Below are 25,884 nucleotides of genomic sequence, written 5' to 3'. Positions count from 1 at the left end.
GATCCGGAGTTATTGTGGGTTTGACGCGGCTTACTTATGCAGTGTCAAACAAGCAGCGGCCAGGTGTTACAGCAAAGTGGATGGGATTTCAAAAAATTCCATGTCCATTATGCGTCTACAGGCACCCGGACACTGGCATGCGGCAAGTCTTTCCAGACAGCAGCACATCAACTTCATGTTAAAAATTTCACCAATAGAAAGTATTGAACGCGGTGAATCCGTACGGTTCAGTGAACACATGCGGATTCACATGTGTTCAACAGACGGCAGAGTTTTGGACGCAGCAACCATTTGGAGCAAGTTATACTCATCTACAAGCCAGAGAAGGCTAAAAGTGGTCTTCATGGAAAAACTGCAGCCAAAAGGCTATATCTCCAACAAACGTTTAAGCATGCACAAAAACATAGGAACTGGGTTGCAGAAAAATGGCAGCAGGTTCTTTGGATTGAGGAGTCAAAATATAAAGGCAATTTGTTGCTGAAGGGCTGGAGAGTGGTACAATGCATGTCTGCAGGAAACAGTGAAGCATGATGGAGGGTCCTTGCATGGTTGGGGCTGTATTTTTGCACATGGAGTTGGGTTTTTGGTTAGGAATAATGGTGTCCTCAATGCTGAGAAATACTGTCAAATACTTATCCATCATGCAGTACCATCAAGGAGGCTCTAAATGTATTATGCAGCAGAACAATGACCCCAAACATACAGCCAATGTCATTAAGAACTATCTTCAGCATAATACACAACAAGAAGTTCTGGAAGAGCCTTGATCTCAACTGGGATTACATGAAGAGACAGAAGGATGTGCTTAAATCTACACTACAGAAGGTCTGTGGTTAGTTCCTTTAAGCTATCTGGGATAATGTCCCTGCCGAATTCCTTCAAAATCCATGTGCAAGTGTACCTAAAATTTATGGTGCTTTGAAGACAAAGGCTGATCACGGCAAATATGGATTTGATATAAATTTATTTTTTGTTCATTGACTATTTTTATTAGTTGACAAAATACAAACTAGTAACACTTATTTTTCAAAGAATTCTGACTATGCAGCATTTACATTACACAGACACAGTAGTCAGATTTATTTGGGGATTATAATCTTAAAAAAAAAAAAATGTAGGACATGTTTTAAGAACAAACATGCAAAAACGCAATGAAGGTTTGGTTATGTTAACTGTAGTCTACAAGCCTACCCGGCGGCTAAGACAATGGTCCGTTCATGTACAGACTGGCTACACTGTGCAGCAGCTGGTTGCGGCTCGGTATCTGGTACCTTTAGGCTATGTGCCCACGTATGCAGAAAATTCCTGACTAAAAACCAGACTCCTTCCCAGGAAAAAAGCGTTTTTTTTTTTTTGCGAGCGTTTTTTGCGCGTTTATGCGTTCTTTTCCGGAGCATCCACATTATCATAGAATATAGTTGGAAATGCGTTTTTTTTCCCGCAAAATTAATGAACATGCTGCGTTTTTTACAGCGATGTATTTTTTTTTGCGGAAAAAACGCATCATGAGCACAAAAATTGCAGAATGCATTATAAGAATGGGATGCTTAATGCATGCGTGGAAAAAACGCTTAAAAAATGCGAAAAGAATGCTTACGTGGGCACACAGCCTAAGTGATTACGGTATGTCTTAGTTTACCAAAAAAAAACAAACAAACAAACAATAATTGTTTCCAGCAGGTAACAGCACCACAGATTGTTTCTGTTAGGCGTGCATGTACTGTATAAGATTCTTGTACACGCATGGGTCAGGGAATGATTAACAATCTGACCTACATGGCTGATCTCCAAAATCAAGGGATTTTTACAAGTCACAAAATAAAATTGTGTGACTGAATAAAGGCACTTATGATGCAGCAGCTCTGCAGTCAGACGGTTATCTCCTATATGTGGGTATAGTGGTCAACCTGTTATTTGTGTGTGTGTGCTTATTGCTAGCCATGTAGACTCCAACTGGGTAGCTGACATCTCTTTTTATGTTCCTATTAGATCTCTATGGTGTTTTTCCACTGAGAATGTTATGTATTGCTAACAACTCTAGGCAGTGCTTTTCTTTAACTCACTTAAATAGCGTCAGTGATTCCACAGCACTTTACAGACATTGTCATCATGGACCCTATGAAGGCTCACAATCTAAATTCCCTGCCAGTACATCGTATCTAAGCATCATGTATGGAATAATGGAAGATTCACCACTAACTGCATTGAGGTGTTGTAATTGGATATTACTGTATCCCTGCACCAACCACTGTGAGAAACCAGCAAAATTCTTTGTGTAGCCATGGCCAACTTGACAAGTAGCTGCCACCATTCCTCTTCTCCCCAGACTCAATGACTGGGCCCCATCAATATGTAGTGACAGGGGCATTTGAAAAGGGAATGTTGCTCACAATTGTTAATTTTTAGTGATGAGCGCAAGTGCTCATTACTCGACTTTGCACAAAGGATCATGGGTGCTTGAGTAACATGTTCGAGTTACACATCCACAAAACATGGGGGAATTGTCCATGTTTGTCAGGCAATCCCCACCAGTTTTGGGCTGTCTAATAGCCGCGGCGCGTATAATGTAACATGTCACACGAGCACCCTTGGTAAACTCGAGTACCGAGCACTTGCACGCATCACTACTAAATTTTTACAAGTTGCATATGTCACTAGAATTGCTCTCTGACTGATTCAGAACTGAGCAACGCCAATACAACCTTAGAAGAGTGGCGAGTGGTGTGAAAAAGAAAATTATGCCACAGCACATACTGAACTTTAGCTTTGGCATCAGGCGAAGACAATATTGTATGTGGGCTGGGGGGATCCATGTGCAAGGGAGCCTTTTTAGTATTACTCCAGATCCAAGCTACTGGATGAATCTCCCTCTAACCAAATTAGTCTCTCTCTTATAGCTTCAGAGAGCAACCTCCAATATTAGATCTTCTGTGAGGAGACAACACATTCACTTTAAGGCATGGTCCAAAAGGCAAATTTATTTTCAACCTAAATCTCTTTCTATTTAATGCCATAATCTAATTTGTTTTCTAACATACTTTAACTTACAAAACTCCCCATCCTTCCCCGACTACAAGAACTTATTTTCTTATTTTTTTTTTTCTCTTCCCATTTCCTTTTAAATGACGATTCATGTGAAAATCCCAGTGCATGCTGCGATACTCAAACAAAACGTCATCAGGGGGCAGAGGCTGTGGTCACTTCACTTACGGGGGCGGTGCTGGTCTCTGCAAGTTGGGTATTCTTAAAACACACATTGACAGTGCGTTCTATTGTCAGCTCATTACTAATTATCTGAGCGGGCGAAAAATTGCACTGTCATTGTGCACAGTGACAGAGTAGGGACTAGTCCAGCCCCTCAAATTAAGGTCACTGATGACTTTGCTTTTAAGGGAGAGGGTAGGCGCTGCAGCAGTGAACATACACTGGGATTTTCAAACAAAGTCATCAAAAAAAGTAGTAAAAAAAAAAAAACCAAGAAAAGCAGTTGAAAGAATCTCTCACATGAAAAAAAAACACACCAATAACCTGCAGATATGGGGTTAATCTGCAGGTCAATAGCGTTCTGAACCTGGCCCAGCATCCGCACTTAAATTAACGTTGTTTCTCCCGGCATCGTTTGAGTTTCGGCTATGGAGGTGGCAAAAGCCAATGTCAGTCACCATTCTGTGCATAGAGCGTGGCGGCTGTAACTGCGCCCCCAGCACTGACTGACAAGCTCAGAATTAGAGTCGATTTTCACGTGACAGGTTCCCTCCCTTTCAGATAGTGAATTTTTATTAGATTAGTATTAGATTACAGCATTAATAAGCAATTAGGAAGAAAACTACATTTCAGACCACTTTTCAAGGACAAACCTTAGCCGGCTACAAATATCAAACAGGTCACACAGTTCACACAATTCTATAAATCTGCTTATGTGTCCTGGCACACAAATACAGAATTATTAAAAATCAAGTAGCTTGTTGCTACAAGTGGTAAAGCCTCCCTAAGGCCCTGTGTGTGTACAGCGAGATGTCTAACCTTCTTTTTCAGTTCCTCTTGCTCCTTCTTGCTTAGTGTTCTCTTTGAAGGGCACATTTTGCCAATACTGAATGCTTTGAGCTTACTCTCCAGGAGAGGTTGCTGCAGGATGAACAAAGAAAAACACATTAATATGCAGATATTCCACACATATTTGTACAATTAGTTCTGCAATAATGCACAAGTAACACGTATGAAAGTGAGAATAGTGCAAAAGACAACTAGCACAATAGACAATATCCATGTGGCATATTTTGCTGTCTGTACATACGTCACATTGTATCAGAGTAGCATTTATTAGATCTCCAGGACTTATAGTTATACATGTTAGTGTTACAAATCTGTATAGTCCACATTTCGTCTAAAGAAACTGATCAGTCTGTGAAATTGGGGACCTTTCACACACCGCCCATGTGCTTTGTGTAGCTGGAGAAGCATGCACAGGGTATTGTGACAGTCCCAGGAAAAGTTGCTAATGAGTTCACATTAGTATTTCTGCTAGTCATAGATTTGTTTCTTATAGATGGATAAGAGGTATGCTAAATCGAGCTAGGACTCCTTTTATGTTTGACACTGCACTCACTTTTTCATGCAAAGTGCCGTTATCATTCCATATGGATGCCGATTATTATTTTCAGGTAAAAGTGAAGGAACTAGTCCAATATTTATGGTTCTCCCTATCCCATAATGATAATTCTGCTTCACGTCACTTGTCTCATCTATTGCATTTTTTCTGTGCTGTGCATATATATGTGATTCTTCAGATGTTGCATTAGTCAATGCCTGATGAAGAGACCTGAGTAGTCTGGAAAGCTTGCAATGTGTTACCATCTTTTCAGTTAGCCATTAAAAGGTATCAACCACTGAGGACTCTCAATTCTGAATATTTTTCTACCTACTGGCTAACACGGTACAAAGATATACATCTTTCCGGACACCACTGAGGACACTCAAATTTTATTATTTTTCAATCTACTGGGTAACATGGTGCAAAGATATATTTTTCTTGTATCAAAAAGGAGATTGAGTAAGTATTGTTCACAGATCCATAATATAAAAAAAAAGCAGGTACCATATTAGGATATGTTCCCACGGTCAGTAAACGCTGGGGTTGGAAGCTGTGCACATCCGCAGCGGCCAGATGCTACAGCATAGTGGCTGGGATTTCATGAAAACCCATGTCCACTATGCGCTCAGAGACGCCTCTGGCTTCCCTACGTATACGCACATGCGGCGCGTCTTGACCGACCGCAGCATGTCTATTTATCTTACGGAGACACTCCTGACGATGGAGTTAAACCGAAATGCTCGTCGGGGCATGCTCTGCACTTGGCAACACAACTATCCAGGTATTTTTAGCAATCTGGCCATATACCGTATATACTCGTGTAATTTTTGCCACAAAAAACTGGGAAAACTTATTGACTCGCGTATAAGCCTAGGGTGGAAAATGCAGCAGCTACTGGTAAATTTCAAAGATAAAAATAGATACCAATAAAAGTAAAACTAATTGAGACATCAGTAGGTTAAATGTTTTTGAATATCCTTATTGAATCAGGAGCCCCATATAATGCTCGATACAGTTCATGATGGGCCCCATAAGATGCTCCATACAAAATACACCCCACAGAATGCTGCATAGAATATGAACTGCATTGTATTTTATATGGTATGCATAGCTTACCCATCTTCTTGTATCCATAATTGTAATCCATCTTGTTATCTTTGACACACATCTAAGTGGTCTGTATAACCCCTTCCCCCTTTAAAGCCCCCGTTACACACTGCGATATCGCTAGCAATATCGCTGTAAAGTCACCGATTTTGTGACGTTGCAGCGATATTGCTAGCGATATCACTGCATGTGATACTTACCTCCGACCCGCTCCCCCACTGGTTATCGTTGATCGCGCGAGAAGCTCCTGGACCATTCCTCGTCGGTCACTTCCTGCGGCGCTTCCTGTGGCGCCGATGAGCATCGCGGGGAGCCGGGCGGGAGGACGCAGGATCGCCGCGTCTGACAGGTAAGTAGCGATCCCCGTCCCCAGCGATGTCGCTGGTGAGATCTGCCTGTGTGGCAGCTCACTAGCGACCACCTAGCGATGCACCAGCGACCCTGACCGCGTCATATCGCTGGTCAGGATCGCTGGTGCATCGCTAGGTGTAACGGTACCCTTATGACCTCTGCTTAACTCTGTGCATTTGGCCTGGGCAGTCACACCCCACTTTCACTCACAGCTGATTGTGTTTAGCTGCACATATATTCAGCACCATGGGTCTGCTCCAGACGTAGTCGGCTCCATCAATTTCAAAGTACTAATTTCTAAGTACTTTGAATTAGACTAGAATTGGAATTGACTGTAAGGTAACAGACTATAAAACCACAACAATGTTTCACCTTCTTTTTACTATCACCCCCATACTACTCTGTTTCTCCCTAACTCCTGCAATCCCTCCACCCAGTAAGGAACTAGTCATTTCCCCCTCCATCCTTCCCAGCCATCTCACCTCTTCGTCACAACTGTTCCTCCACATACAATCCTTTTTCTCCAGCCACACACGGCCACATCATGTCCTATCCTGCTCCCACCTTCTAATGCTCTGTCTACTACTCCTTATTGCTGGCGACGTATCCCCAAACCCTGGCCCTCCTCAAAACCTCCCTACACACACTTCTACCACCCTGCCACGATCCTCTATACGTCTTCGCAACCATGATAACCTCATACCCATTCATCCAGCCCCCACTCCCTCAACCCCCTTACCTGGAGCCCTATGGAACGCACGCTCTGTCTGCAACAAGCTATCATTTATCCATGACCTCTTTATCACCAACAAACTCTCATTCCTCGCCATCACTGAAACCTGGCTCACTCCCTCTGACACAGCCTTTCCAGCTGCGCTTTCCTATGGCGGATTCTATCGCTCTCACACCCCTCGCCCCAGCAACAAACGTGGTGGAGGAGTTGGCTTGCTCCTCTTCAATACCTGCTCCTTTACCCCAATTCCTTTGCCACCCTCCGCTACTCTTCCTTCATTCGAGGGGCACTCTGTCCGCATCTATTCCCCTTCCAACCGGCTGTCATCTACCGTCCCGCAGAACTAGCCATCTCCACCTGGCTACTCCATTTCCTTTCTGCTGACATCCCCACCATCATCATGGGCGACTTCAACATCCCCACTGACACTTCCACCCCAGCTGCCTCTAAACTTCTATCACTCACAACTTCCTTCGGCCACTCACAAAGATAGCCATACACTGGACCTTATCATCAACCGTCTCTGTTCCCTCACTAATCTCAATAACTCACCCCTCCCCCTGTCTGACCACAACCTACTGACATTCTCCTCCCTCTCCTCTCGCGCAACCCCTGCTCCATAACTCGCTCACCCTCACAGGAATCTCAAACACCTCAATTTACAATCACTCTCTGAATCCCTTCTCCCTCTTACAGACATAGCTTCCCTTCATGACACAGATGCTGCTGCCACCTTTTATAACACCACAATAACAACAACGCTTGATTCGGCTGCCCCCCTCACGCAGAGCAAAACTCGATCAACAGGCAGCCCTGGCTGACCAGCCTGACCAAAGAACTGAGACGGGTTTCCAGGGCCGCTGAGCGGAGATGGAAGAGAACCCATTCTACTGAGCACTTCAACGCATACAAGCAGTCCCCAGCTTTAAGTCCACGCTCTCTGCCGCAAAACAAACTTACTTTGCATCTCTCATATCCTCCCTGTCTCACAACCCTAAACAGCTCTTCAACACTTTAAATTCTCTACTCCATCCCACAGCACCTCCTCCCCCTCCTCTCATTTCTGCCGAAGACTTTGCCTCCTTCTTTAAGCAGTAGATCGACACGATCAGACAAAACTTTGGCCCGCAGCCCCCAATGCCCCTCTTAGCCGCTCAGCCCTGTTCTGCAAAAGCCAGCTTCTCCACCATGACAGAAGATCAGCTCTCCACCCTTCTGTCAAGATCACACCTCACCACTTGTGCCCTCGACCCACTCCCGTCTCACCTCATCCCTAACTTGGCCACAGTCCTCATCCCATCTCTAACACACCTTTTCAACCTTTCACTTACAAATGGTGTATTTCCCTCATCCTTCAAACATGCCTCAATCACACCCATCCTCAAAAAGTCCTCCCTTGACCAATGCTCTGTGTCTAACTATCGCCCGATATCTCTTCTCCCTTACGCCTCAAAACTACTGGAACAGCATGTATATCTTGAACTGTCCTCCTACCTCTCCTCCTGTTCCCTCTTTGACCGGTTACAATCTGGCTTCCGACCGCATCACTCAACTGAAACTGCCCTAACTAAAGTCACTAACGACTTACTAACCGCCAAGAGCAAGCGACACTACTCTGTCCTCCTTCTCCTGGACTTGTCCTCTGCCTTCGACACCGTAGACCATTCCCTCCTGCTACAGACTTCTCTCATCTCTTGGCATCACAGACCTGGCCCTATCCTGGATCTCATCATACCTAACAGACCGAACATTTAGTGTCTCCCTCTCACACACCACCTCCTCACCTCGCCCCCTTGTCTGTCGGTGTTCCCCAAGGCTCTGTCCTAGGACCCCTACTATTCTCCATCTATACCTTCGGCTTGGGACAGCTCATAGAATCCCACGGTTTGCAGTATCACCTCTATGCCGATGACGCGCAGATCTACCCATCTGGACCCGACCTCGCCTCCTTACTGACTGAAATCCCACAATGTGTGTCTACTATCTCAGCCTTCTTCTCTGCTTGCTTTCTCAAACTGAACATGGACAAATCAGAATTCATCATCTTTCCCCCATCTCACTCTACCCCTCCACCAGACCTTTCCATCAATGTCAACGGCTGCTCTCTTTCCCCAGTCCCATACGCTCGGTGCCTTGGGGTGATCCTCGACTCTGCGCTCTCTTTCAAACCACATATCCAAGCCCTCGCCTCCTCCTGCTGCCTCAAACTCAAAAATATTTCCCGGATCCGCTCATTCCTCAACCACGAAACCACAAAAACACTAGTGCATGCTCTTATCTCCCGCCTCGACTACTGCAACCTCCTACTCTTTGGCCTCCCCTCTAGCACTCTGGCTCCGCTTCAGTCCATCCTACACTCTGCTGCCCGACTAATCCACCTGTCTCCCCGCTATTCCCCAGCCTCCCCCCTATGCCAGGCCTTTCACTGGCTTCCTATCGCCCAGAGGCTCCAATTCAAAACCCTATCCATGACATACAAAGCCATTCACAACCTGTCTCCTCCATACATCTGTGACATGGTCTCTAGGTACCTACCCGCACGCAACCTTCGATCATCTCAAGATCTCCTTCTCTACTCCCCCTTATCTCTTCTTCCCACAACCGCATACAAGACTTCTCCCGTGCTTCCCCGATACTCTGGAACTCCCTGCCGCAACACATCAGACTCTCACCATCAACGGAAACCTTCAAGAAGAACCTGAAGACCCACCTGTTCCGACAAGCCTACAGCCTGCAATGATCCTCAGTCTACTGAACCACAGCACGACCTGCTCTACCCTCTCCTACTGCATCCTCACCCATCCCTGTGGACTGTGAGCCCTCGCGGGCAGGGTCCCCTCTCCTTATGTACTTGTGTGTCCCTTGTCTTACATATGTTTACTATACTTGTCTATATTTCCCCTTTTCACATGTAAAGCGCCATGGAATAAATGGAGCTATATAAATGCATAATAATAATATGCCCCATATAATGCTCCATAAGATGCTCCACAGGATATGCCCCCCCCATATGCTGCCCCACAGGATATGCCCCCCCCATATGCTGCCCCACAGGATATGCCCCCCCCATATGCTGCCCCACAGGATATGCCCCCCCCCATATGCTGCCCCACAGGATATGCCCCCCCCATATGCTGCCCCACAGGATATGCCCCCCCCATATGCTGCCCCACAGGATATGCCCCCCCCATATGCTGCCCCACAGGATATGGCCCCCCATATGCTGCCCCACAGGATATGCGCCCCCCATATGCTGCCCCACAGGATATGCCCCCATATGCTGCTCCCATAAAATGCTCAATATATTATGCCCCCATATGCTGCTGCTGCAAAAAAAAAAAAAATGCCATACTCACCTCTCCTGCTCAGGACTTCACCTGTCTGGGGGCCATCGCTGCTCACCGCTGTTTGCCATGTCGTCTGTTAGTGACGTTCAGGCAGCAGAGGGCACGGCGCGCACTAACCACGTCACCGCTCCCCCTGCTGCCTAAACGTCATAGACAGAGGATGCAGCAGACAGCAGTGAGCAGCAATGGACACCCCGGACAGGTGAATATCGCTATACTTACCTCCCCTGGAGCGGTCTCTGCAGTGGCAGCACCGCTTCTCCACGGTCTCCCTTCCTGCCTTCAGAGGTCACGTGGTACCGCTCATTACACTCATGAATATGCGCATATTTATGAGTTTAATGAGCAGTACCATGTGACTGCTGAAGGGAGACCATGGAGAAGTGGAGGGGCTGCAGAGACCGTGCCAGGGGAGGTAAGTATTATCTCTGACACCCCTGCTCCCCCCTTCCCCGCCGACCCCCAGGTATATGACTCGTGTATAAGCCGAGAGGGGGACTTTCAGCCCAAAAAAATGGGCTGAAAATCTCGGCTTATACACAAGTATATACAGTACTTTAGTATCTAATTCTGCTACAGAATCCACTTGAGATTTATATAGGCATACCTTACATCACCTTTCCTATACTATATGGACTATTTGTCTGCACCAGTGCACTAGTTACTCTGTATTTACATAGGTGCATATTATTGCATTAGATTTTATTCATATTATAAATACAGATTGTTGCATACTTTGGCAGATATTTCCTCTGCATAAGATTGCTCAAGTCTTATGATACAGATTCATAACAGAATAATCAGCCCATATTTATTACTACAACAATGTTCCTTGCTTGCAGTAGTTTATCTTGACCAAATCCTTCACTTATATTTTTTATTTTACTTTTTTTTAATATTTAATTTATCACATTGCACTTTGCATACACACTCTTTAATGTGTCAGTTTTTAGTTTTTCTTATTTGATAATTATCATTTGATCTCTTGATTGTTATCACTTTGGCTTTTTATGCTGATAATTATCACTTGACTTTCTTCAGCACTTTTGAGTCACTCTCTACTGAATAATTTTGGCTGATAAAATTGGCAGATTGTTTATTATTTTTATTTAAATGTAATAGTTATTTATTCTACTAATTTATCATTCTTCCTGGTGTGGTGTTCCACCTTCATAATGATATGATTTTATCTTTTGATTATTGTTATGTATTTTTAGTGCGGGCACTTCTGTGCTTGTACTACTAAGCACCGCTATCAATAAAGGTATTTTAACCTATTTAACCTCTTGTCCTTTTATCTTTTCTGGGTTTCTTCCTTCCTTTGAGGGGGCTTTACATATAGCGATATCGCTAAAGCGTCACCGATTTTTGACACAGCGGCGATATCACTAGCAATATCGCTGCATGTGACAATCACCTCCAACCGGCCCCCCCCCCCCCCCCCGGCTATCGCTGACCGCGCGAGATTAGCCTGGTCCATTTCTCGTCGTCAGCTTCCCGCTGGCGCCGACGAGCGAGCCATGGACGCGGGCGGAAGACGGTAATCATCGCCGCGTCTGACAGGTGAGTATCAACCGCCGACCACTGATGCATCGCTGTGAGATCTGCCTGTTTGGCAGCTCACTAGCGACCATTTAGCGATGCACCAGCAATCCTGACCGGGTCATATCGTGGTTGGGATCGCTGGTGCATCGCTAAATGTAACGGGGCCTTTGGTTCCACAGTATATACTGTACGTAATCCATCTATTCTATCCTATCAGGTCCTGCTGTGATTTAACTGTACGCAGGTGGTGAATTGCCAGCTTTCTATCTATATATGTGTGTTTTAAGAATATTTCCCTTGAAAACTATGTGTAAATGTGAGAATTGGTCTATGTAAAAGCTCATATTAAAATCACATTGCAATCAAACAGCAATCGCACTGCATTCGGATGTAAATTACACTCACATGACACTCGTCCGTTTTTTGATCCTGATAAAGTAACATTTTTCCACCCATACGGGTATGAGCCCTAAGGAACAATTCCACTGCTCATTATTAATTCGACTAAAGACACCAATCCCGCTCTCTTTTTTGGAGCTGGGAGAAAGTGGTATGAACGTTAAAAGTCGCAAAATTTAGCACATCCACGTGTTGCACCAACATTTTGAGAGGTTTTTTTTTTTTACACCAATAAAAGCTTTGATGAATCAGGGATAATGTGTAGGAATTTGAAACTGCTGAAAAAAAAAAAAAACACATTTGGATATCTTCTAAAATAAAATATATTGGTCCAAATGACTAAAATCTGTAATTTGTTCACCACTAGTATGCACCCTTGACTACGGTATATCAGGGAAGATAAACCAGTACTGTATAAACTTCAAGAGACAAATATACTGCAAACACATTCCCTTTAACATGAGTAGAGCATTAGTGGATATTAGCAACTTGGTTCTGTGATTTCTATTGCCTTGAACTGGATATTTTTTGCACATATTTGGAATGGCTAATACTTCGCCCCCATAAATTGCTTATTCCTAAAAATGTGATATTTGTACAAAGTCTGATCTGTGTTACAAGCAACAGAATATAATTACTGCAGTCTTGGGTTCACCTCCCACTCACATACTAAGCATACAGCATAATGTGCACATTGTGAGCAGAGATCTGCAGGAGACTCGTATATACAGGGAAGTAGAGCAGCACGTACAACATTTCTAAAGATCTTTATGCTTTGCAGGTAAGTGGTTAAAAGTAAGCGCAAATTTCAACAGTAAGCCATAAATATCTTAAGCAGATTACATTTCTTATCTGAAGTGGCTCCCTAAGAAAGTATCCATTTTTACATTCTAGATCAATAACCAAGGAAGTCCAGGACTAGACTGAAGTTCCATAAAAGCTGTCCTGTACACCCTATAGCACAGAGGTTATGACACGTAATGTTCAGAAAGTCTAAGCTGTTATCGGATGAATATCAACCCGTTTTCCTACTAAAGGGTACCTTGTATGGCATTACCATAAGGTGCCGGAGGTAAAGAAATGGCCGAACCCTGATCCGTACACTGCAAAATTCTTGGCATACAGTATATCTAGGGACTTTTCTTCTTTCAATGGAAGAAAAATATATTGGCTAGTAATAGTGTGGTGGCTGCCTTCTACGCCACAAATGCCAAGTGCTAAAACATCCCCAAGCCTCTAAGGGTATGTGCACACGCAGTTTTTTGGGTGTGCAGATTTTGGAGAGAAAACCGCAGGTAAATCCGCAGGACAAAAGTCCTGCGGTTTATCTGCGGTTTTACTTTTGATTTTACACCTCATAATGGATGAGGTGTAAAACTGCAGCGTTTCTGCACCAAACAATTGACATGCTGCAGATTGTAAACAGCAGCAAAACCGCGCGGAAAAAAACGCAGCATGTGCACAGCGTTTTTTTTTCCACTGAAAATAAAGGTACTGTACAACGCAGCAGAATCTGCTGCGTTTCCGCAGAGCCAAAACCGCTGTGGAAACGCAGCAGATTTCACTCTGTGTGCACATACCCTAAAGGGAATTAACACCGATTTTGTGATGTTATAGCGATATTGCTAGCGATATCGCTATGTGTGATACTTACCTACGACCGGCTCCCCCGCTGTCTGTCGCTGATCGCGCGAGATCGTCCGGCTCCATTTCTCGTCGGGCGCTTCCTACCGGGCTTCCTGTGGCGCCGACAAGCGACGTGTGGAGGCGGGCGAGAGGACGTCAGGATCGCCGCGTCTGAAAGGTAAGTATCGTCCGCTGCATCGCTGTGAGATCTGCCTGTGCGGCAGCTCACTAGCGACGCACCAGAGATCCTGACTGGGTCGTATCGTGGTCGGGATCGCTGGTGCATCGCTAAATGTAAAAGGGCCTTAATGGTGCACTGTTTAAGACACCTCTGGATGCCTCATACAGGGGAATGTGGGTTTTTGATCCATTTGACACTCCAGAAAAGCAAAAACAAGATCAGTTACTGGATCTAGTAAGGAAAAACAAGATCCATTACAAAAGAAAAAAAAAATGGATGGCTGATTAACGAATCCATTTTCCATAGACTTCGATGTTAACCCCTTTACTCCCCTTTACTACCCCCCCCCCCCCCCCCCCCCCGCGAAGGTGGTTTCCCCCTTCATGATCAGGCCAATTTTTACAATTCTGACCACAGCCACTTTATGAGGTTATAGCTCAAAATTTTTTCGTGACATATTGTACTTCATGTTAGTGGTAAAATTTCTTCAATATGACTTGCATTTGTGAAAAAACCCCTAAAATTTGGCAAAAATTTGGACAATTTTGCAATTTTTTAACTTTTAATTTTCATGCCCGTAAATCGCACAGGTGTGTCACACAATAGTTAAATAACATTTCCCACATGTTTACATTCCAACAGCATAATTTTAAAACCAACATTTTTTTTTGTTAGGAAGTTATATGGGTTAACCCCTTCACCCCCAAGGGTGGTTTGCACGTTCATGACCGGGCCAATTTTTACAATTCTGACCACTGTACCTTTATGAGGTCATAACTCTGGAACGCTTCCATGATCCCGGTGATTCTGACATTGTTTTCTCGTGACATATTGTACTTCATGTTAGTGGTAAAATTTCATTCAAATAACTTGCGTTTATTTGTGAGAAAAACGGAAATTTGGCGAAAATTTTGAAAATTTCGCAATATTCCAACTTTGAATTTTTATGCCCTTAAATCACAGAGATACGGCACACAAAAAACTTGATAACTAACATTTCCCACATGTTTACTTTACATCAGCACAATTTTGGAACCAAAATTTTTTTTTGTTAGGAAGTTATAAGGGTTAAAAGTTGACCAGCGATTTCTCATTTTTACACCACCATTTTATTTTTAGGACCACATCACATTTGAAGCCACTTTGAGGGGTCTATATGATAGAAAATACCCAAAAGTGACACCATTCTAAAAACTGCACCCCTTAAGGTGCTCAAAACCACATTCAAGAAGTTTATTAACCCTTTAGGTGCGTCACAGGAATTTTTTTGAATATTTTAAAAAAAATGAACATCTAACTTTTTTCCACAAAAAAAATATTTCAGGTTCAATTTTTTTTATTTTACCAAGGGTAACAGGAGAAATTGGACTGCAAAAGTTATTGTGCAATTTGTCCTGAGTACGCTGATACCTGATATGTGGGGGGGAACGACTGTTTCGGCGCATGGCAGAGCTCAGAATGGAAGGAGCGCCGTTTGACTTTTTCAATGCAAAATTGGCTGGAATTCAGATTGGACGCCATGTCACGTTTGGAGAGTCCCTGATGTACCTAAACAGTGGAAACCCCCTACAAGTGACCCCATTTTGGAAACTAGACCCCCAAGGAACTTATCTAGATATGTGGTGAGAACTTTGAACCCACAAGGGCTTTACAGATGTTTATAACGTACAGCGGTACAATTAAAAAATCATATTTTTTCCACAAAAATGATCTTTTCATCCCAATTTTTATTTTCCCAAGGGTAACAGGACCCTAAAAGTTATTGTGCAATTTGTCCTGAGTACGCTGATACCCCACATGTGGGGGTAAACCACTATTTGCGCGCATGGCAGAGCTCGGAAGGGAAGCAGCGCCATTTGACGTTTTTGGCTGGAATTGAGATCGGACACAATGTCGCGATTGGAAAACCCCTGATGTACCAAAACAGTGGAAACCCCCCACAAATGACACCATTTTGGAAACTAGACCCCCAAAGGAACTTATCTAGATGTGTGGTGAGAACTTTGAACCCCCAAGGGCTTCACAGAAGTTTATAACATAAAGCCATACAATTAAAAAATCATATTTTTTTCCACAAAAATGATCTTTTCACCCTCAATTCTTATTTTTCCAAGGGTAACAGGACCCTAAAAGTTATTGTGCAATTTGTCCTGAGTACGCTGATACCCCACATGTGGGGGTAAACCACTATTTGCGCGCATGGCAGAGCTCGGAAGGGAAGCAGCGCCATTTGACGTTTTTGGCTGGAATTGAGATCGGACACCATGTCGCGATTGGAAAACCCCTGATGTACCTAAACAGTGGAAACCCCCCACAAATGACAACATTTTGTAAACTAGACCCCCAAAGGAACTTATCTAGATGTGTGGTGAGCACTTTGAACCCCCCAGTGCTTCACAGAAGTTTATAACGCCCGGGCGTGAAAATAAAAAATTCGTATTTTTTCCACAAACATGATCAATTAGTCCCCAATTTTTTTATTTTCCCAAGGGTAACAGGAGAAATTGAACCCCAAAAGTTGTTGTCCAATTTGTCCTGAGTACGCTGACACCCCATATGTGGGAGAAAACTACTGTATGGACACACGTCAGGGCTCGGAAGGGAAGTAGTGACGTTTTGGAATGCAGACTTTGATGGAATGGTCTGCGGGTGTCATGTTGCCTTTGGAGAGCCCCTAATGTACCTAAACTATTGAAACTCCCCACAAGTGACCCATTTTGGACACTAGACCCCCCACGGAACTTATCTAGATGTGTGGTGAGCACTTTGAACCCCCAAGTGCTTCACAGAAGTTTATAACGCTCAGACGTGAAAATAAAAAAATCATTTTTTTCCACAAAAATGATATTTTTGCCCCCAATTTTTTATTTTCCTAAGGGTAACAGGAGAAATTGGACCCCAAAAATTGTTTTGCAATTTGACTGAGTAGGCTGATACCCTACATGTGGGGGGTAAAACACTGTTTGGGCGCATGGCAGAGCTTGGAAGGGAAGGAGCACCATTTGACTTCTTCAACTCAGAATTGGCTGGAATTGAGATCAGACGCCATGTTGCATTTGGAGAGCCCCTGATGTGCCCAAACAGTGGAAACCCCCAATTCTAACTCCAACCCTAACCCCAACACACCCCTAACCCTAATCCCAGCCGTAACCCTAACCCTACCATAACCCTAACCCTAATGGGAAAACGATCGTGTTATGCTATACCACTAGCGCAGATGCTTTATCTGCGCTAGCGGTGACGGACCCTGAACGCTGCAGCCTGCGTCTGAGGGTCCGTCACAGAATGACGAGACATCGCTAGTGCATGCCGATTTATGGCATGTGCTAGCAATGAGCTCATAATAGAAGTGAATGGCAGCGTTAACGGATTGCATTACACCGTGGTGTAGCGCAATCCGTTAAACGGACTGCCTGAACGCAATGTGAATCCAGCGTACGCCATGCAAACTGTTAGCTCTGCACTGAAAGACTTGCTGATAATGCAATGACCATGATCAAGCAACTTTCCTAGCTCTGGAGACACGGATGTCGTCATGACAACATCAGGTCACCATGGCAACGATCGGTAACCCACGTCACGCCGCGGATATCCGATCCAAGGACAGAGTGGCCCATCCCTCTGCTGGCTTCCAGAATGCTGCAATTGAGGTCTATCCCAGCATTTAGGGGGTTAAAGTGCCGGGAGCGGTGCGGGACTGCTCCTGGAACTTAGTGCCGGGTGTCAGCTGTCAGAATCAGCTGAAATCTGGTGGCGATCACGCGCACGATCGCAATGCAGTAATAATACGTCCCGTGTCGATAAGGCCCAGGGTGCGTGGATGTATTATTACTGTCGGAAAGGGGTTAAAAAAAAAGATTCAGCAGAGATCAGTTATTTAAAAGTGGACTAAAAAGTTGTGTCTGCACAACTTTTTTGCCAATAGATTCCTGTTGGATAAATTCTAAATGATCACTACTGGACATGTGAACATAGCCTTACACTTATCAGAAATTTTAACTTATCTACTATAAATATGCCATACGTGTCACAAAACGAATACCCCCTTTCATTTTTTATTGCGGCCCTTGAGTTTGTCATACTGAAAATGTGGCCATGACGCGAAAAAAAAGTTGTGCACCTCTTCTCTACCTGGTATATGTCTGCATACTATTTAACTGTACAGAAAAGTGGGCTTTCCAATACAGAGGATCACCGTAAAATTATACCACGCAGTAAAAGTTTTGGGGATTTTTTTTCTGAGTGTGTACTTCCTGGGCTCTTATCTTTGATAATGGGCTCAAATACTACACCAAGACTTAAGGCCCCTTTACATTTAGCGATGCACCAGCGATCCGACCAGCGATCCACCCCGGTCAGGATCGCTGGTGCATCGCTAAATGATCGCTAGTGAGCTGTCACACAGGCAGACCTCACAGCGATGCAGCAGCGATACAGCGGACGATACTCACCTTTCACACTCAGCGATCCTGACGTCCTCCCGCCCGCCTCCACGCGTCGCTCGTCATCACAGCAGGAAGCGCCTGACGAGAAATGGAGCCGGACATTCTCGCACGATCAGCGATGGAGCCGGTCGGAGGTAAGTATCACACATAGCGATATCGCTATAACGTCACAAAATCGGTGACGTTATAGCGATATCGCTATGTGTAAAACCCCCTTAAGATCGGGAACAGTACATCTTTTCCTATGGTGATTAAAGATTGTATGGGGCCTTGATGGAACTGCTGCACAAAATTCTGCATGACTGTAAACTTAGCAGTGTGTAATTGTTTTCACCAATTGCGAACAACAACTGCTGGAAATTAGTCTAGCAAGGAAACTAAAAGCTAAACTAAAAAAAATAAAAAAAACACTGCATGATTCTCCAGACAGACCATAACTTTTAGTGATATCTGTCTGTCCTGTGATATGCATGGGGGGAGGGGGGGCGCTTACTGGTTGCGCTGAAGTCAGAAGTTGAAGAACCAGAATCGAATCCAAGGCTTTATTTCCCCAGATCACAATGTCTCTTTGCTGTTCCATGAACAAAGTAAAGAACAGTAAAGAGCAAATGGCCCAATGGCCTAATTTAAATAATAACAAAGGATAAAAACCTTGAATTAAACAGATAAAGTATGATGCCAACAAAAGCGACCCCCAAACACAGTATGATACCCTTATAGTGAATTCCTCCACACGAATGGCATGATGACCTAACTGGACACTCTCCCGACAAAGTATAGCGACCCCGACTATAAGCCCCACACAGTATAATGGGCCCCACGTGGAGCTCCATACACTATAAAGGACATTACATAGTGCACCATACAGTACAACAGGTCCCACATAGTGCTCTAATAACTATAATGGGCCCTGTAGTGTCCAACAAACAGAATAATGGGCCCCACATTAAAAAAAACCTCTCCTCATACCCCTGCTGCTCCGGTCTCAGCCAGCGAGAGGTCGGAAGCTCTTCACAGCTTGGTACTGGGGGCACGTTGTAATGACGTCATTGCAGCTGTTGCGCTGATACGCCAGATGTAGAGTGATAAAGATGGCTGAGGGAGCGTCAGTTGACACTCCGTCCTTCATCATTGCTTTCAGCTGGATGCAGGATGCTGGATGCAGACACACTTGAAAGTGCGATGCCAAGTGGAGGGCCCGCCCGGCGTTGCAGGCCAAATATACTCACCCTGCGAGCCAGATTTTGCCTGTGGGCCAAGGTTTGACATATGTGGTCATGCTGTTAGTTTGGGTCAGGACTCCGGAGAACTGCTGGTGATATGGAAATTGCAATCCTTGAAACGTGGTTGCATGAAGTCAGCCTGAGGCCTAAAGCATAGAGCAGACCCATACAAACGACAGGTGCTACCACGCAAGCGTTGTAGGGGGGCTTGCATATAGCACTAAACTATCCTAGAAGCAATGATTCAGGAGAGAAAACCACTGTACAACTGGCATCTGATGGGGCATACAACAGTTTTGTTAGATCTGTATAGAATGTAGCAGAAAAAGCACAGTATATACACACAGGTTCTAGGCATTATACCAGGAGAACGAGAATGGCTGGAGAGCAACTTACGTGAGGGGATATCTAATTACAAGCAGTCCAAGAGGCAGGAAGCATTAGCTGAAATACACAGGTGCATTGGAAGTACCTAATACGCCATATGACCATGTCTGCAGAGGAGAAAATTTATACAGGAGGCAAAAAAAATAAACTTCTTGAATAAAATGTTTTTCTTTAACACTTATACATGATTGCGTAATCTTCCAGGCTCACTCACACTTCAGTTTTCTACTGTCAAATTCTATTTTTTTTTTTTGCTGACCGACGACCCACAAAACAAAAGTGCAGTCACATTCCAATTTTGCCAACCAAACTAGCCACTGAAGCAAATGGGTCAGTGAAAAAAATAAGGTTAGAGCTACATGGATGACACTGTTCAGATTATATCTGCAGTAACCGATTATTATAGCTCACTGGCCTAGATTTAACTAGCTTGCAGCACAATTGTGGCATAAACTTTTTGAAGAGTCACTAAGTTCTTGCAAAAAAAATGAGAGACTTGTTAGTTCAATGCTATGTTTGGCCAAAAAAAAAAAAAAATGGACACGCTGCAAAAACACTGATGAAAACTGGTGCCTTTTTTTGTTGGGAAAGAAAAAAAAAAAAAAAAGGTGCAGGAATTCCGTTTACGCTGCACTGTGGCGAGATTCTAGTGACATTTCCCACTCTTGGCGCATGCAGTGTTATTCCGGGAATTTTCTATGGATCTCCATACATAAATGTCTATATTTACACCTTACCTGGCTTTAAAGGGAACCTGTCACCAGAAAAAATGTGATTAATCTGCAGATATGGGGATAATCTGCAGGATAATTGGGTTATTAAGCTAGCCGTCGCCTGCACTTGGCCTAACGCTGGGGAGAGAAAAATCAACCTCATTCTCCCCAGCAGCGTTCCGTTTCAGTCACCGCTCGCTATAACTGCATCCCCGGCACTGACTGACACTGGCTCCCAATGGAGCTACCCGACGCCTGCACTTGGCCTAACGCTACGGAGAGAAAATTGACTTTATTCTCCCCCTCAGCATTCCCATTCCATTCACTTCACAGGGCCGACGCCAGCAAGGGTCTAGTCACCGCTCTGAGTATACAGAACATCCACTGTAACCGCACCTTTGCCCTGACAGCCAACCCCATTGCGGAGCCAGTGTTGAAAGTGCGGTTATAGCCACTGCTCTATATACCGTATATACTTGTGTATAAGACCCGAGTATAAGCCGACCCCCCTAATTTTGCCACAAAAACTGAGAAAACTTATTGACTCGAGTATAAGCCTAGGATGGAAAATGCAGCAGCTCCTGGTAAATTTCAAAAATAAAATTAGATACCAATAAAAGTAAAAATGGGACATCAGTAGGTTAAGTGTTTTTGAATATCCATATTGAATCAGGAGCACCATATAATGCTCCATACAGTTCATGATGGGCCCCATAAGTTGCTCCATACAAAATACACCCCATATAATGCTGCACAGAAAGTTAATAATGGCCTTATAAGACACTCCACAGAATAATATGCCCCATATGCGGCTCCATAAGATGTTCCATAGATTATGCCCCATAAAATGCTCCATAGATTATGCCCCCATATGCTGCCCCATAAGATGCTCCATAGAATAGGCCCCATATGCTGCCCCATAAGATGCGCCTTAGAATAGGCCCCATATGTTGCTGCAAATAAAAAAAAAATGACACTCACCTCTCGTCGCTTGGGGCCAGGTGCCAGTGTCCTGAGCAGGCGAGGACACCGGCGCATTATGGGGGACAGGTGCCGGAGTCGCCGCTGGCTCAGGCCCCGGCACCTGAGATGTTCACCTGTCCCATCGCTGCACGCCGCTCTGTCTTCCGGGTCTTCTGTCAGTGACTGTTCAGGCAGAGGGCGCGGCGCGCACTAACTACGTAATCACGCCCTCTGACGTGAACATTAGAGCCAGAGGATGCGGAGGACAGAGCAGCGCACAACGGTGGACCGGGAACAAGCAAATATCCCATATGCTTACCGCTCCTGGCGCGGTCTCCGGCAGCTGTTCCTTCCATCAGCGGTCACGTGGTACCTCTCATTAAAGTCATGAATATGCGCATATCCATGACGATACCACGTGACCGCTGAAGGAAGGAGCCCGAGACCGTGGGAGAAGCGGGGGGGCTGCAGAGATGTGGCGGGGGGTAAGTATGAACTGACACCCCAGCTCCTCCTCCCCCACTGACCCCCTGGCGTATATGACTTGCGTATGAGACGAGAGGGGGGACTTTCAGCCTTAAAAAATGGGCTGAAAATCTCAGCTTATACGCGAGTATATACAGTACTTAAAGCGGCGACTGAACCCGCACCAGCCACACGACTGGAACGGGAATACTATTCAATTCAATTTATCCCTGCAGCAGTAGGCTACATACAGGTGCCGGACAGCATAATAAAGCAATTAACCTGAAGTTTATCCCCATATCTGAAGGTTAATGGCATTTTTTCTGGCGACAGGCTCACTTTAGTAACGTAAGTTACTGTATATACTCGTGTATATGCCAACCCGAGTACAAGCCGGCCCCCTAATTTTGCCACCAAAAACTGGGAAAACTTATTGACTCGCGTATAAGCCTAGGGTGGAAAATGCAGCAGCTACTGGTAAATTTCAAAAATAAAAATAGATACCAATAAAAGTAAAATTAATTGAGACATCAGTAGGTTAAATGTTTTTGAATATCCATATTGAATCAGGAGCCCCATATAATGCTTCATACAGTTCATGATGGCTCCATAAGATGCTCCGCACAAAATACACCCCATATAATGCTGCACAAAAGGTTAATAATGGCACCATAAGATGCTCCATAGATTATGCCCCATAAGATGCTTCATAGACTATGCCGCTATATGCTGCCCCATAAGATGCTCCATAGACTATGCCCCATAAAATGCTCCATAGAATACGCCCCATAAGATGCTCCATAGATTATGCCCCATAAGATGCTCCATAGACTATGCCCCATAAAATGCTCCATAGATTATGCCCCCATATGCTGCCCCATAATATACTCTATAGAATAGGCCCCATATGCTGCTGCAAATAAAAAAAAATTACATACTCACCTCTCGTCGCTGGGGGTCAGGTGCCTGTGTCCTGAGCAGCGGGGACACCGGTGCGCTATGGGGGACAGGTGCTGGTGTCACCACTGGCTCAGGGCCCCAACACCTCAGATATTCACCTGTCCTTGCTCCATCGCTGCGCCTGCTCTGTCTTCCGTCCTCTGTCAGTGACGTTCAGGCAGCAGAGGGCGCGGCACGCACTAACTACGTCATCGCCCCCTCTGACATGAACATCACAGTCAGAGGACGTGGAGGACAGAGCGGCACGCAGCAGTGGACGGGAGACAGGTGAATATTGCATATACTTACCCTCCTGACTTGGTTTATGCAGCCCCCTGCTTCTCCCATGGTCTCCGGCAGCTGTTCCTTCCTTCAGTGGTCACGTGGTACAGCTCAATAAAGTCATGAATATGTGCACATTCATGATGTTAACAAGCGGTACCACGTGACCGCTGAAGGAAGGATCCTGAGACCGTGGGAGAAGGGGGGCTGCAGAGACGTGCCGGGGGGAGGTTTAGCATGATCTGACACCCCCGCTCCCCCTTCCCCGCCGACCTCCTGGCGTATATGACTCGCGTATAAGCCGAAAGGGGGTGGGGGGGGGGTTTGTTGTCAGATCATGCTAACCCCCCCCGGCACGTCTCTGCAGCCCCCCTGCTCACATGGTCTCAGGATCCTTCTTTCAGCGGTCACGTGGTACCGCTTGTTAACATCATGAATATGCGCATATTCATGACTTTAATGAGTGGTACCACGTGACCACTGAAGGAACAGCTGCCAGAGACCATGGGAGAAGCCCCAAAAAATGGGCTGAAAATCTCAGCTTATACGCGAGTACATACGGTATATCCTGGGCATCAATGTATTTGGCGACAGAGAAACAGGGATCAAAGAAAACTTTACCCTTCAGGTGACTAGAGAGAGAATGTCACTTGGGACACATACAACTAATTTGGTCGTGTTAATTGACCGTAGCAGCCAGGTGACTAAAGAATAGGGTGTCATCACGTCCTGTCCCAGGAGACCATTGGAGCAGCCAGCACTGGAGCCACAGGGGCTAGAGCCAGTGAGCAGGCCTTAGGCTATGTGCACACATATGCAGAAAATTTCTGCATGAAAACCCGACTCCTTCCCAGAAAACGCACGTTTTTTTTTCTGAGTTTTCCCGTGCGTTTTTTGGGCAAAAACCGCACGTTTTAAAGCGTTTTTTCCGGAGCGGTCCCAGTCTCATAGAAAATAGCTAGAACTGCGGAATTTTCCTCGAAATTAATGAGCATGCTGCGTTTTTTCCGCGATGCGGTTTTTTCGTGGAAAAAAACCCATCAATATGCACAAAAAGTGCGGAATTCATTAAAATGAATGGGATGCTTCTTTTAAGTGTTTAAGCGGTTTATTTGGTAAAACCGCAAAAAAAAAACATCGTGTGAACACAGCCTTATTTTCATCATTTAAAGCCATCCCTGAATTTGTATTTATTTATTTATTTTTTTTTTAAACGAACTTCTTTAAATTAACGAGTCCTTATTTAGGAATTAAAATATGTTGGATGATAGGATAAAAGCTTTCAGATAACCACTGATACATGATCAGGTGTAATGGACCTATCCTACAAACATATTCTATACACAGAGTGTCCATTACGTGAAGGGTTACAGAAGATTCAGAACTGCAGCCCAACAAAAACAAGGAAAGTCCAAGAGTTATAACAAGACTGTAAGCAGAAACGTCTCCATTGCGGACAGAAATAGCTCTGCAATCTCGAGGACGGCAAAGTGTTTCCCCTGATCACAGAAGACATCAAGGAGCTTACTGGTCAGAGCAGCTCCAGCAAATGTTACTAATGTAGAAGTCTCATGTTACTCCACATTTCACAATAACTAATTCACCATTCCCTGTAACTAAAGCGGTTGAGCCTTTTCAGAAGTTTTTTCTTATTTGTTAAAGGGGTTGTCCGGTCTTAAGCACAGCAAACTGTGAGGACTCTCCGATGATGGCACCGGTGGCGTGACTTAAAAGTACCGCACTTGTTTTGCATTAATGCAATCACAATCCGACTAGACATGCATGGCCTCGCTCAACGCAAGTGTACGGAGTGAGGCTGGACACAGTCTAGTCGGAATGTGGTTGAAATATGCAAATCGCATACCTGCGGTCACATGACCACCCGCTCCCATAGAATACTCAAAGCACGCAGCGTGCGATAAAAATTGACTGCAGACTTGTAGACTAAGGCCGGAAACCTGTTTTAAAAACAAACTGCTTTACTCTCCCTTCCCGAGTCCTCATTGCTCTTAACGCCTGTTTTCTGAAAAGCTGGTTTCCTTTCAAGAGTGCTGCAGCCAATCAGTGAGTTCAGCAGCTCTGAGCCGTCAAGTAAGGCAGAACCGCTGCTCTCAGTTATTGGCTGCAGTGCTAGTATCGACAACACGACACTGGAAGTAGCAGAGGAGACTGACCACTGAACCAGGAGAGGATGGGAAGAGAGGTTTTTTTTTTTTACTTTTTAAATATGGAGCTTATAGGAAAAACTTCTGAATATTCAATTCTCTTAAAGTTGTCCACTACTTTAAATTAACCCCCTAATGTATCCTCCAGGCTCCTAATGAATTTTGTAAATACCTTAGGGTATGTGCGCACGCTGCGGATTCCGCTGCGTTTCCGCAGCGTTTTTGGCCGCTGCGGACCCGCAGCAGTTTTAGCTGCGGTGTACAGTACCATTCAAATGAATGGTAAAAAAAAAACGCTGTGTAGACGTTGCGGAAAAATCCGCGCGGATTTGCTGCGGTTTTGAAACCGCAGAAAGAAGTGACATGTCAATTCTTTCTGCGGAATCCGCAGCGGGTTCCTATCTCCACCATTGTGGAGATGG

At 44.8% G+C, this 25,884-nt stretch overlaps 1 protein-coding gene across 4 annotated transcripts in view; it reads right to left on the bottom strand.

The window, feature by feature from the left end:
* The window catches only part of U2SURP (U2 snRNP associated SURP domain containing), a 159,427-nt gene that overhangs the window by 129,920 nt on the left and 3,623 nt on the right, over positions 1–25,884 (bottom strand). For all 4 annotated transcript variants that reach the window (XM_073579109.1, XM_073579110.1, XM_073579107.1 and 1 more), the window contains exon 2: positions 4,024–4,125. In XM_073579109.1, coding sequence (XP_073435210.1) covers positions 4,024–4,125 — 102 coding nt within the window. The remainder of the gene's footprint in view (positions 1–4,023; positions 4,126–25,884) is intronic.

Source organism: Dendrobates tinctorius, unplaced genomic scaffold (assembly GCF_039654945.1).
Source record: "Dendrobates tinctorius isolate UK_male_01 unplaced genomic scaffold, ASM3965494v1 ptg000060l, whole genome shotgun sequence".
Taxonomy (NCBI): Eukaryota; Metazoa; Chordata; class Amphibia; order Anura; family Dendrobatidae; genus Dendrobates; species Dendrobates tinctorius.
Note: the sequence above shows the minus strand (reverse complement) of the source record. Positions and strands in the feature narration are given on the sequence as shown.